This window comes from Alosa alosa, chromosome 10 (assembly GCF_017589495.1).
Source record: "Alosa alosa isolate M-15738 ecotype Scorff River chromosome 10, AALO_Geno_1.1, whole genome shotgun sequence".
Classification (NCBI taxonomy): Eukaryota; Metazoa; Chordata; class Actinopteri; order Clupeiformes; family Clupeidae; genus Alosa; species Alosa alosa.
In genome coordinates this window covers 3,340,772-3,353,022 of record NC_063198.1, presented here as the reverse complement: position 1 = coordinate 3,353,022, position 12,251 = coordinate 3,340,772, and the positions used below count along the sequence as shown (strand labels likewise).

At 39.9% G+C, this 12,251-nt stretch overlaps 1 protein-coding gene across 1 annotated transcript in view; it reads left to right on the top strand.

The window, feature by feature from the left end:
• Nucleotides 1-6,949, top strand: part of nisch (nischarin) — a 37,383-nt gene extending 30,434 nt beyond the window's left edge. Inside the window, exons 20-21 of the mRNA XM_048254225.1 lie at nt 4,730-4,891; nt 5,342-6,949. Coding sequence (XP_048110182.1) covers nt 4,730-4,891; nt 5,342-5,982 — 803 coding nt within the window. The 3' untranslated portion in view covers nt 5,983-6,949. The remainder of the gene's footprint in view (nt 1-4,729; nt 4,892-5,341) is intronic.
• The last annotated feature ends 5,302 nt before the right edge of the window (nt 6,950-12,251 follow it).

Below are 12,251 nucleotides of genomic sequence, written 5' to 3'. Positions count from 1 at the left end.
CTCAGCCGTACCCTTCACATCTACGGCAAACCTGCTCTCCCCCTACGAGAAGAACCACAAATTGCTTCACAGCAATTGTGCAATAGCCTACTAGTTACTAGTTAACATTAATAGTGTAATGTTACATTGTCACATCGTCTTCAGAGATTATCAAAACTAATTCACATGTGTGAATTAGTGTGAAGGGCAAGGCTTTGAACCGATTCACGGAACGAAAACGAAAACCAGAAACTTTTGATGTTTTGCTAGGAACAGAAACGAAACCAGAATCTTTAAAAAATGTTATGTTCCGGAACAGAATCGTTTATCTAAAATAATGGTAACCGGTTAATAACGTTATTTTTTTCGTTCTTTTACAAGATTTCTGTGCAATTTAGATAGCCTGGGAATACCCATACGAACCTTTGGCAAATTTGGGATTTGCTCTGCAGGTCCGTCTGGCCAAGAGGTCCATTTCCAATGTCCCTAAAACATGGGCACACAAATACAGTTACTGATTTGGCATGGACGTGTACGTAAACAAGTGCATTTTATGCTACCTTATCAGATCTAATATTGGACCTATATTTTGGTAGACTTTATACCACCCTATAACACCCAAGTGATGGCATCTTACCAAACATAAATTATCACATTCATCTAATATTTCCTAATGATCCTTTAGCTGCCTGCCCCATATGCAAGCCATCAAAAAAAACGTGTCTCTGTAGGCAGCCTAGGCTCCGAGGTCTGTACACAAAATCAATTTTTGCCAACCACTCAACAAGTGTTGCCAACCACTCAAAGGCAAAATAAAGTGTTCCAACCAATAATCGACGAGATGCACGTTTAGGAGAGTTTCAATTGCACGGGAGAGAGAGGGAGGGAGTAGCGAGGTAGTTCTCTGTTTTATTTGATCATCAACAGAAGTGACGTTACCCCGCCATACAATAAACCTAAACTGGCTGATAAAATACAAAAAGCTACCCTAAATACAATGCTATCACATCACATCTAATTAATCTAGGGTGACATACCTTGTCAAAAATCACTGAGACTTATTCCCCCCAAATGGTACCGATTATTATACCAAAATTAGGGGGTCTGGCTCAAGGGCTTATAGACGTCCTGGAGAAACCTAATACTAGCAAATAGCCTACCTTTAAATGAGTCATGCCATGCACTTTGAAATTTAATTTCAATTCAATTTATAAAATTCCCTTTTGTAAACTCTGCAAGGTTTTTTTCATTGAAAAAATCCATTGGCTCATTTTCAAATGTCATGATTTTGCAACTGCTTTTATTTTGATTTATGGCTCTCTCATTGATTCAGATTGCTATTTGCAGTTTAATGTTAACAGGGTAGGTAGCATAATAAATGAACGCAGTCATCATGCAGAAACCATGTAATTTTCAAGGGAATGATCTACCTTGACAAGCTTTGTACATTCCCTAGTCACATTGACATATCTTATTTCAAAGCCAACAAGAAAACATGGTTTCCTGTAGCATGACTTTAAGAGACCTAATTCCTGCAGAACCAAGGCAACTCAAAAGGAAAACAATGAACTTGCAAAGGGGTATGTCACACAGATACTCCTAAACTGCTTCTAAACATAACTTTGTCGTACAGCCCTTAGTGTGCCAGAAAACTCTTGTTTGTTAATCTAGTTGGCATGTAACATGCAGTACTCATAGTATGTTAAACTAGACAATTTATTTCAGAATAAAGGTGACCGGTTGTTTATGTAGCAACTATCATGCTTATGTTACTATTATGATACAAGGATACAAGGAAGTTTATTGTCACAGGCATATAGTTACTGTAAGTAAGAAATGCAGTGAAATTATGGTGAAAAACTCCCTTACCAAGCAAGAAACCTTGGGCAGATCCACGGCTCAAGGGGCTAGGCAATCAAGGACATGGGTAGATAGATGGAGGAGAAATCAAAAATAATAAATAAAAAGTTCTATGGAGATGTGCAAAAGTTGGAGAAAGTCAGATGTGTGTGTGTGTGTGTGTGTTTTGACGTGTGATGAAATAAGAATATAAATAAAAGGTCTGTAGCATAGGGAGAGGGATGTAAAAGTGCTAAAAGTCATGTAGGTGGGTGTGTGTGTGTGTGGGGGGCAGGGCAGGAGGCTGAACAGTTCGTGTGCAGGGTGGGTTGTGTCCTTGACAATCATTAGTGCTTTGCGGGTGAGGCGGGTGGTGTAAATGTCCTGCAGGGAGGGGAGTGGTGCTCCAATGATCCTCTTAGCTTTGTTAACAATGCGCTGGAGAGTCTTCCTGTTCTGATCTGTGCAGCTTCCGCCCCACACTGTGATGCAGCTGGACACGATGCTCTCGATGATCAACTTGATCCAAGTAGAGCTGTTCATTGTTGTTACTAATCAGGCCCAAGATCACTGTGTCATCTGCAAACTTGATGATGGAGGTATGACTACTGTTGGCTTTGCAGTCATGTGTGTAGATGTTGTACAGCTGTGGACTCAAAACACAGCCTTGGGGAGCACCAGTGCTGATGGTTAATGTGTCAGATGTCAGACCCCCCACTCTAACCACTTGTGAACGGTTGGTGAGGAAGTCAAATATCCAGTGACACAGGGTGGTGTTTAGTCCTAAGGCCTTCATCTTTGTGACCAAGGTGAGAGGTACTATCGTGTTGAATGCTGAACTAAAGTAAATGAACAGCATCCTCACATAAATCCCATTCCCCTCTCCAGGTGAGTTAAGGTGGTGTGCATGAGGTTTGAGATGGCATCCTCTGTAGACCTGTTGGCTCTGTAAGCAAATTGGAGGGGGTTGAAAGAGGCAGGGAGGGATGAGCAGATAATGTTTTTCACAAGCTTCTCAAAACACTTCATCACTGTAGACGTCAGGGCTACTGGGCGGTAGTCATTCAGACATGATGGACCTTTGTTTTTCGGTACTGGAACAATAACAGACTGCTTGAGGCAAGTAGGAACTGTCTCTTGAGCCAATGATGTGTTAAAGATATAAGTGAACACAGGAGCTAACTGAGCAGCGCAGGATTTCAAAACCCTGTTAGAAATTCCATCCGGTCCAGCAGCTTTTCTACAATTAACCCTCCTAAAGGCATTGCTCACATCGACCTCAGAGACACAGAAAGGTGCATCCTCATTTGCTTCACATGCTGCAGCTAGTGCAAGATGGTCTGTGTTTTTCATGTCAAAGCGAGCATAAAAAGCATTAAGTTCATCAGGGAGGGCTTTACTCACATTCATCATAGGAGGGTACTTTCTTTCAAAGCCAGTGATGGTTCGGAGTCCTTTCCACACTCGTGCTGGATCACCCTCCAAGAAATCAGCTTCAACTTTGTCTGTCTCTATAGCGCTGCTTAGCATCTTTAATAGCTCTATGTAAACTATAAGATGCTGCTTTGTAATCCGTCATATCCCCTGAAATAAGCCCAGCATTATAAGTGATGGTGCGTGTCTTTAATACCGTTCTCACTTCTCTATCCACCCATGGCTTCTGGTTAGGGAAGCTTCGGATCTTTACAGTTGGGATGACGGAATCAGTTAGCATATTGATGTAACTCAATGATACTTCCGTAAACTCATTGATGTCAGCAGAGTTCGTCTTGAACATCTCCCAGTCAACGTTGCTAAGGGCATCCTGTAGCCTGGCTTCCGATTGGTCAGTCCAGCGCTTGACCTCCTTCGTCACTGGGGGGTCCCTCTGACTTCTCTGTTTGTACATAGGCAGTAGGAAAACAGCGGCATGATCTAATTTTCCGAAAGCTGGTAGAGACTTAGCTTTGTAACTGTTCTTGAACTGTGTGTAGCAGTGATCCAGTGTGTTGTCACCACGTGTAGGGAAGTGAATGTGTTGAATAAATTCAGGCATGAACCGGTTCAGATGTACTTGATTGAAATCACCGGCCACAATAAGCGCAGCTTCAGGGTGCGTGTGTTGTTGTATATTTAACACTTCTTGCAATTCTGAAACTGCAGCATCTGTGTTGGCTTGTGGAGGGAGGAATGTAGACAGCGTTGAATATTACCGAAGTAAACTCATGGGGCAGGTAGAAGGGTCGACAGACGATCGCTAGATGTTCTAGATGAGGCGAGCAGGACTTTGAGAGAACGGTGACATTTCTAGGATCACACCACTTGCTGTTCGTCATGATGCAAACACCGCCACCTTTCGATTTTCCAGATTCCTCAGTCCTGTCAGAGCGAGCAGCAGAGAAAAACTCCACCGGAGTGATGGCACAGTCCGGTACAAGTTCAGTTAGCCATTTCTCAGTAAAGCATAGAATGTTACAGTCCCTGATGTCTCTTTGAAACTGTATCCTCGCTCTTAGTTCATCCATCTTGTTTACAAGAGACTGGACATTGGCTAGGAGAATGCTAGGCAGTGGAGGCCTATGAGCTCTATTCCTCAATCTGTTATGGGCCCTGGCTCGTTTTCCTCTGTGTTTTTTCCTTCTGCGCCGAGATGCGTCTCCATGGTTCCATGATGCATCTCGGAGAATCTCAGTCGGCCAGGTAGAATCGTCGATTAAAACATCTCGAAACAAAAAAAGGCAATTCATTTCCGATGTTTCTGAGTGTAACGCCATCATACGTAATCAGTGCAGTGGAAAAGTGCAAAAAATTAGGGGTTACCTAATTGCGGAGCAACCAAAAAGGCATCCGAACGCGGCGGCGCCATGGCAACAAACACATGATTATGCTTATGTGTTTTGTGACGCCTTTTCTTTTTTTTGTGGTGAAACAGGTCAGTCAGCAGACCACATCATCAGCTGTCTGAGCAGGGACAGCTATGGGACCCACCGTTTCCTGCAGCAGCTCATGACTGTGCTCTCACTGTTGGAGAAGGTGCCCTCTCCTGAGCCTTCTGAGCAGGATTTCTATGCACAATTCGGCAACAAAAGCACAGGTACAGTTAAAGACAATTAAGTTAAAAGGTGCTATGTGGAGTTTTTGTAGTTTAAAACATCCAGAAATTACCTAGAAATAGCAACAGTTTGGATGTTATCAGAAAAATACCTGTGCTCTGTATTGTCCAGATATCCACTGAAGTTGGCATGCAAATCCCAGTGCTGTCCCCAGTTTTCTTGTAACACCACTTGTGCATGTGCTATGTTGCTTCGTTTAAGACAACTTAAAGCCTACAGATATCAACATAGCTCCTTTTAAATCTCGTGTTTATAATTATTGTCAGGGTTCCTGGATAAATTATTCAAAGTCTACTGTCGTAAATGGACTTTTTCAGACTGAAATTTATCTGGGCAGGACAGTTTATTTCTGTATTTCCAATCTTTTACGGCTGTACAGTCATACAGTGTAGTGTTATGGACAGGACTGACTGTGCTGTTTTGTCTTACAGGTAAAATGGAAAACTATGAACTGGTCCACTCCAGTAAGGTTAAATTTGTTTACCCTAGTGAGGAGGAGATAGGTGACCTGACCTTTGTTGTGGCAGAACGGAAAGGTCCACAGGGTTCGCCCCCTCGTTCCTTTCACATTCTACTATACCTATTGGTATTTGAAGTTCAGCTCCAAGGACCCTCACAGCCCCCCCAGCCTCTCCTGTTGCCTAAGACGCTTATCTTGACTGCAACTGATATTTTCTTGCTGGAGGAAGACCACATCAGTTACCCACTGCCTCACTTTGCCAAGGAGCCACCACAACGTGAACGATACCGGTTGGCCGATGCACGGCGCATTCGTGACTTGGACCGTGTGCTTATGGGATACCAGACTTACCCCCAGGCACTCACGTTGGTGTTCGATGATGTGCCTGCAGGGCCTGACCTGCTGTGCCACCTCACCATGGACCACTTCTCTGAGCAGCCTGCTGCAGAGGGAGCAGTACGGACAACGATTGCTGTAGGACCAGATGATGGAGAGGTGCAGTGGTGTGTGTTTGTGCCAGCGCCAGACAGCCGAGAGAGGCTGATCTCGTTGCTGGCTCGCCAGTGGGAGGCACTGTGCAGCAGAGAGCTGCCAGTGGAACTGACTGGCTGAGCTGGTAGCTGATTGCTACAGAACTGTTACTGCAGAACATTGAGGGATCCAAGTGCAAAGTGGACTGTGTTGGAGATGCTGTACCCAAGTACCCTAAAAAATAACTTTTTTAAGCAGATGCGTGTTCTTAAAAACATACAGTTGTTTATTAACTTGAGCAGATTCCACAGATATCAGTGTCCTACCCTTTCTCAAGCATCCCCATCACCACACCTGTACAAAAGACTATTTTCACTCTCACCTCTTTCCTTGATGCCATTTGTATCACAAAAGATCGGAATTTGCACAGAGTCCACCAGGGTCAATTTTTGTCGTCGTTGTCTTTGGCTTCTTGCACAGCTTCATTTTCTTCTTCTCTGCTTTCTGGTTAAGCAAAGCATCAGAATCAGTATAATATAGTAATGATGCTAAGATGTGTTCTCTCTTTGTGTGTGTGTGCGTGTGTGTGTGTATGCATGAGAGAGGGATGGAAATTTCTATAAATCAGTATTATATTTTATTCCAAAGTGAATTTTTGGACATAAGCAATGGTTTATGTAAGTTCTAATTAAGTATTGTGTATGATATATAATTTGAAGTGTTTTATTAGTTCTGGTATTATAAATGCAGACACTGTACATCTGTACAGTTTTTTTTTTTTTTATATAGTTATGTTTTAATCTCCTCAGTGGTTTACAAAAACAATGCGTCTTATTTTCCAGGGCTGTGATGGTGGACACATTCCCCATTTACTTTAGGAATTTTTAATTATGCACTTTAAACTGTATATAACTTAACCATCACAGAAAAAAATGTGACCTCCCTCTTCCTATACATAGTTCATTTGTTTATGAGCATTCACCTTTGTTTCCATTGCTTTTCTATATTTTGTCATAAGCTAAAGGGATTGTCACACTGTCCTTACACATACTTTTTGCTGTCCCTGTTTTATACCTAAAAGTATGTGAATAAATGTGTTGAAGGAAAACCACTTGACATTTTTATTTCCTACAATAAACTTTTAAGGATAATTCTGACATTTTTTGATCTGGGGCCCTATTGTTAGATGACTATAAGTACTTTTATTTAGGACAAAAACGGTGAAGATCCATTCATTAAACTAGCTAGCCTGCCAATACCGGCAATGAATTCATAAGGCAAAAAAAAAAAAAAAAGGTTTGGTTCCTGTTGGTTGTCAGTTGAGGCCATGGGTCGGTAGGGAATTTGTTTTTAAAATTTATTTATTTATTTATTTTTTTTTTTTTTTTTTCCCAGTGGCAGTAAGGGATAGGTAGAAAATCAGTCCCTCCAGGATTTCACAAGGTTTTTTGAGACTGTTTCGACCTAAAATGCCTGGATGGAAGTTGCGGTGTTTTTAGCTGTTTCTTGTGGAGAAATTGCGGGAGGAAGTGAAAATTGCAAATAAAATAGTTTTTTTTTTTTTTTTTTTTAATTTAGGGCAAATTAAGGTTAGTAAGACCAAAATTACACTGATAATCTTGATGCTTATTAAAAAAGGATAATCAAAGGTAAACAGTAAGGATTACAGAAAATCAAAGTAGGTCTACTTTATTTGTGAAAATGCTTTGACTGAGGTAATTCACAAAGCAGTATAACCTTTCATAGAACTGTCCAAAAAAGAGTCACCTAAAGAGATGGCATCATGTCATATGTTTCAATACATTCATATATTTTGTAATTCATATTAAGTTCATATCTTTTTAATAATTCATAGTCTGTGGCCTGCATAATTACTAATAGCCAAGTAAGTATCTAGTAATTTCATATTGATGTAAACTATTTGACTACACTTCTGTTTAATGTCATTACATTGGTGGTGTACGTCTAATTGACTGCCTGCCCCTTTAAGGACGTGAGAGTAGCCTAATTACATTTCTGAGTGGATTGGAAGGCTTGCATCTCACTGTGTTCGGCTACGAGTGTAAATCACTTTTTGCATAGTGCATTACGATATGGGGATGCAATTGGGAATGTCTTCTATGTCATTAGTTAAAATAAATGTTTAAAAAAAAAACACTCGAATGAAATCATTCTTGGATCATAGAAGAGGTACTGTAAATGTCTTGCAATTTTATTAATTTCTATGATTTTGGTAGCACTACTCAAACTAAGCCCACAAGCTAGCAAACATTACATAAGCTAAAAGGACATATCCAGGTAAACGTTTGCCAGTGGGTTGCATAGCCTACTCAAATGTCAGTAAACTAAGTAGGCCTTAATTAACTTACTTTCATAGCCTAGGTAGGTTAGCAACACCAGGTTGAGAGATGCAAGTAAGCAGATCATTAACGTTAGCCTTCTATTTATTGTCATCAAAACTGCAGAGGAACGAACACACGTTAGGGCAGTCTTTGGTGTCATATGCAGAAGGCGCAGAAGTAAGTGTGCCATCTGGCTCAATATTCTGCGCGAGGGACTGTTGTGGTAGGTGAAATTTCACGGTGAAACTACGATGATTGGTCAAATTTGCGAAAAAGTTGCGGTGTTTGGACAAAATTGCGAGTGCCTTGATAAGTGACGAAAACAATCGTCTTCGTGAACAGCTGTGCATACATCCCTATACATAACGCAAGGGGTAATTAATGTAATTATAGTTCGCCTTTTATTTGTGGATTTATTTAATGTAGCCTAGACTATTTAGTGTTATTTCTTCCCCAAGCTCATAAAATAAATTTGGGTCGCACATAAATTGACAGGGTCGGTCGGAAACCGGAACCCAAGATTTTTTTTTTTTATGCCTAAGGCAGCAGATGGCTAACATCATAGTTGACTGCTTTTTTCGCCGCTGACGAGGCACAGCATGTCATTACAAGTGTGCGTTACCACTCCTATGTATCTTGCTAATGCTCCGTCCTTGTCCTAGTCCTTGCTCAAATAACTTGAGCCACTTAGGGCTCTGTCTTGGCTATCTAAAACTCAGCACAAAGCGATTGGGTCATTCCACGTCAATTCAACCAGGGCCCACGCACTTAGGTCTCAAAAAATTCTGAAAACATTACCAGGTGTTATCCAGGAGACACTGTAAAATTAATTTTATGTAAGATCAATACTTTCCAAGATAGAGCCAGTTTTATGGGGGGAAGGGGGGTGTCGATTTTGTTAGGCCTCTTTTTTGTCAAAGTTCACAAGCCCATAGTGGAAGAACTAAACTAAATGTAGGAGGCTCAAATTTTGCATGCTGGTATAAATAGGCATGGTATATAGCGAAATCGTCACGTTTGGTCTGTAGGCCTATTATCCTTCATGGTGATCAATTCAACTGTAAAACTAATAACGTTCATTTTCAGGGTATGTGACCGCTATATATGTAGAAATGTTTTTATTTTTTGCATTCGGTCTGGTATAGAACAAGTTACACTGGAGAAATTCTCGAGATATTCACAGATAACTGTGTCCGGCCTACCTCTTTTTTGAGGGCCCAATGCAGCAGGTGGGCAACAGATCAAAGTGTCCTGGAAATCGTTGACTAAAATTCATTAAAGGAAAAAAAAGAAATAAGAAAAAAAAACCTGACTAAACCTATATGACCGCCACTTTGTTAGCGCGCCGGTCATAATAGTACAAGTCAAAGAGCAAATTCTTTTCAATGCCTGACATTCAAAGCCCCTTTGCTGACTCCCACATTCTCCAACCATCTCAGCGTGTACCAAGTTACATCCTTTTATGGAAAAAACGACCTAATTAGCATATCACAATGTACAATAAGTTCAGTATAACTGCCATAAGTACATTTTACTGGCCTTTTGGCCTTTGACCTAGATGCACAAATGATGCCAATTCCACCACTTGGATTTCCAAAAATGATTTCTGTTGCAATTAGTTTTGGGTTGGGTAAAATCTTCCTGTACAAAAATGCTCTGTGTAAACTTTACCAGAACATTGGCACATGGGCACAGCTTCCTTCACCATTTTTAATGACTTGCGCCGTCGCTGTAGCTTTGTTTGGTTGTACTTTAATCGGCAGGTCTTTGTCCCATTGCTCCTGAGTGTGGCTTCTATGCCAGTCCCATCATCTAGCCTTTCATGCTCTGGGGGTAATTTACCTATCTCCTTAAAGTCAAGAAGATCTGCTCTGCCTCTGCCTCTGCCTTGTCCATTAATTCTGTATATTGGGACACCTCGATTTATTAACAAAACATAAGTCAGAAGAGTAGAAACATTGTAGCTTTACTGCTTGGCCCCGAGTAAGAGAAGGCAGAAACACAATGGTGCATTCACATCTGCTTGGTCCCCAGTAAAAAGGTGATGAAAATAACTAAAGGTAGAAAAACAATGATATCATGCAGTAATCTGCTTGGCACCTACTAAAGGTGTTGAACTATGTGTAAGGCAAAGACACAATGGATGACAAATCAACTTTGCATGAAGAGTCCCTATAAATATACTACATTTAAAAAATATTTACTATATGGTTCTAGGGCTGCCACAGACTGCAATTATGACATTTATTTAAGTGAAATAATGTATCTATGTATGTAGCTTTGCTTGGCTCCTAGTAAAGGTGTTGAATAATAAGTTGAGGTATAAGTAAAGGATTGGGGGGGTTGTACAAAGTTTTATGGTCATGAGATGGTTTAGATGGTGACAATTATTGACAACTATACCCTTACAACTGATAAAACAGATATAATATCACTAAATCAGTGATTTATTACATTGGTGGGAAGTTAATGTAATCATTTTTTAACCTTCCTACCAACGTAATAACTTCCTGCAAACGTTGGTGGGAAATTGGGTTATTACGTTGGCAGTAGGCAACAATTATTACGTTGGTGGGAAATTATTACGTTGGCAGGATTATTATGTTTAAAACGTGCTGATTTTGTGCCAATTTTTATTACGTTGGTGGTTTATTACATTGGTGGGAAGTTATTGCGTTGGTGGGTGTTACAGTGCTTTGAGTGGTTAGTTAAAGATCATATTACATCCTCCCTGTCTTCTACATTAGATCCACTCCAGTTTGCTTATAGGCCAAACAGGTCCACAGACAATGCAATAGCATTTGCTTTGAACACTGCTCTTTCTCACCTGGATAAGAAAAACACCTATGTGTTGTACCTATCCCATCCATAGTGTCTGTTTATTTACAAATGTACATACTGTAATTACACTTATACATAGCCATATTCTACTGCTCTTCATCCTGCACATACACTTATTCTTAATACTATTATAATGTTACTGTTTCTGCACAATGGTACTGTTACCACACTGCACATAGCTATACATACTGTACATATCTGTTTATATGGTTCATACTAAATATCCATATTTATTCAGTTTCTGTAATATATTCTGTTAATACACTGCATATATCTATATTGTTCTTACTACTACTATAATGGTACTGCCACTACATTGCACGTAACTGTACTGTTCATACATTGTTCATATTACATATTCATATTTATTCTGCTCTTATACTGTTAAATACACTGCACATATTTGAAAGTGAATCCATGTTCATACAGGTCATTTAAAAAATATATATATATATTTTCCCAGTCCATTCAGCCCAGTTCAATGCCCAGCCATCTCCATTCAAACTTAGTCATGTATACAGTTGTATAGATTATAACATTGAGAAACACACATTCATTCAGATATTATACACTTCCACGCAACACCACTATTCAAGTTAAAGCCTGTGTTGTAGGTTAACCACCACTGTTGATTAATGGGTACATAAAGCACTCAATATATGTATATAATTTTTAAAAATGTCTCCAAATGGTGTTAAATGCCAGTTTTTGTAGTTTTTAGTATTAGCGGGGTTTTTTTACGCAATTCGGTGATGACGTCATGTTGGGCGCTACATGATCTGCACTTCATTCATTTCAATGCATTCCAATGGACATCGTGGTTACACTTTCAACATAAAGTTTTTATATTTACACTTCGAATTTCGTCACAGCATTTATATCACAGCTACCCTATGATCTACCAATGGTAATAACGTTGCCTGATATCAATTTAGTATTTTTATCTGAATTTCGAGAGGTCTCATTTTGGAGGGTATGTTTTACATTCATTCCTATGGAAAACGGTCGCGGTTACACTTTCAACATAAAGTTTGTATATTTACACTTCGAATTTCGTTACAGCATTTATATGACAACTACCCTATATATCTAACAAAGATAACAATGTCTTCCGATTTTAGTTTAATGCAATTTTCTGAATTTGAGAAGTCTCGTTATGAGGCTACATAATGCGCCTATTCAGTTCAATGCATTATGCTTATAACGTTATGACACTTTTTTTGTTTA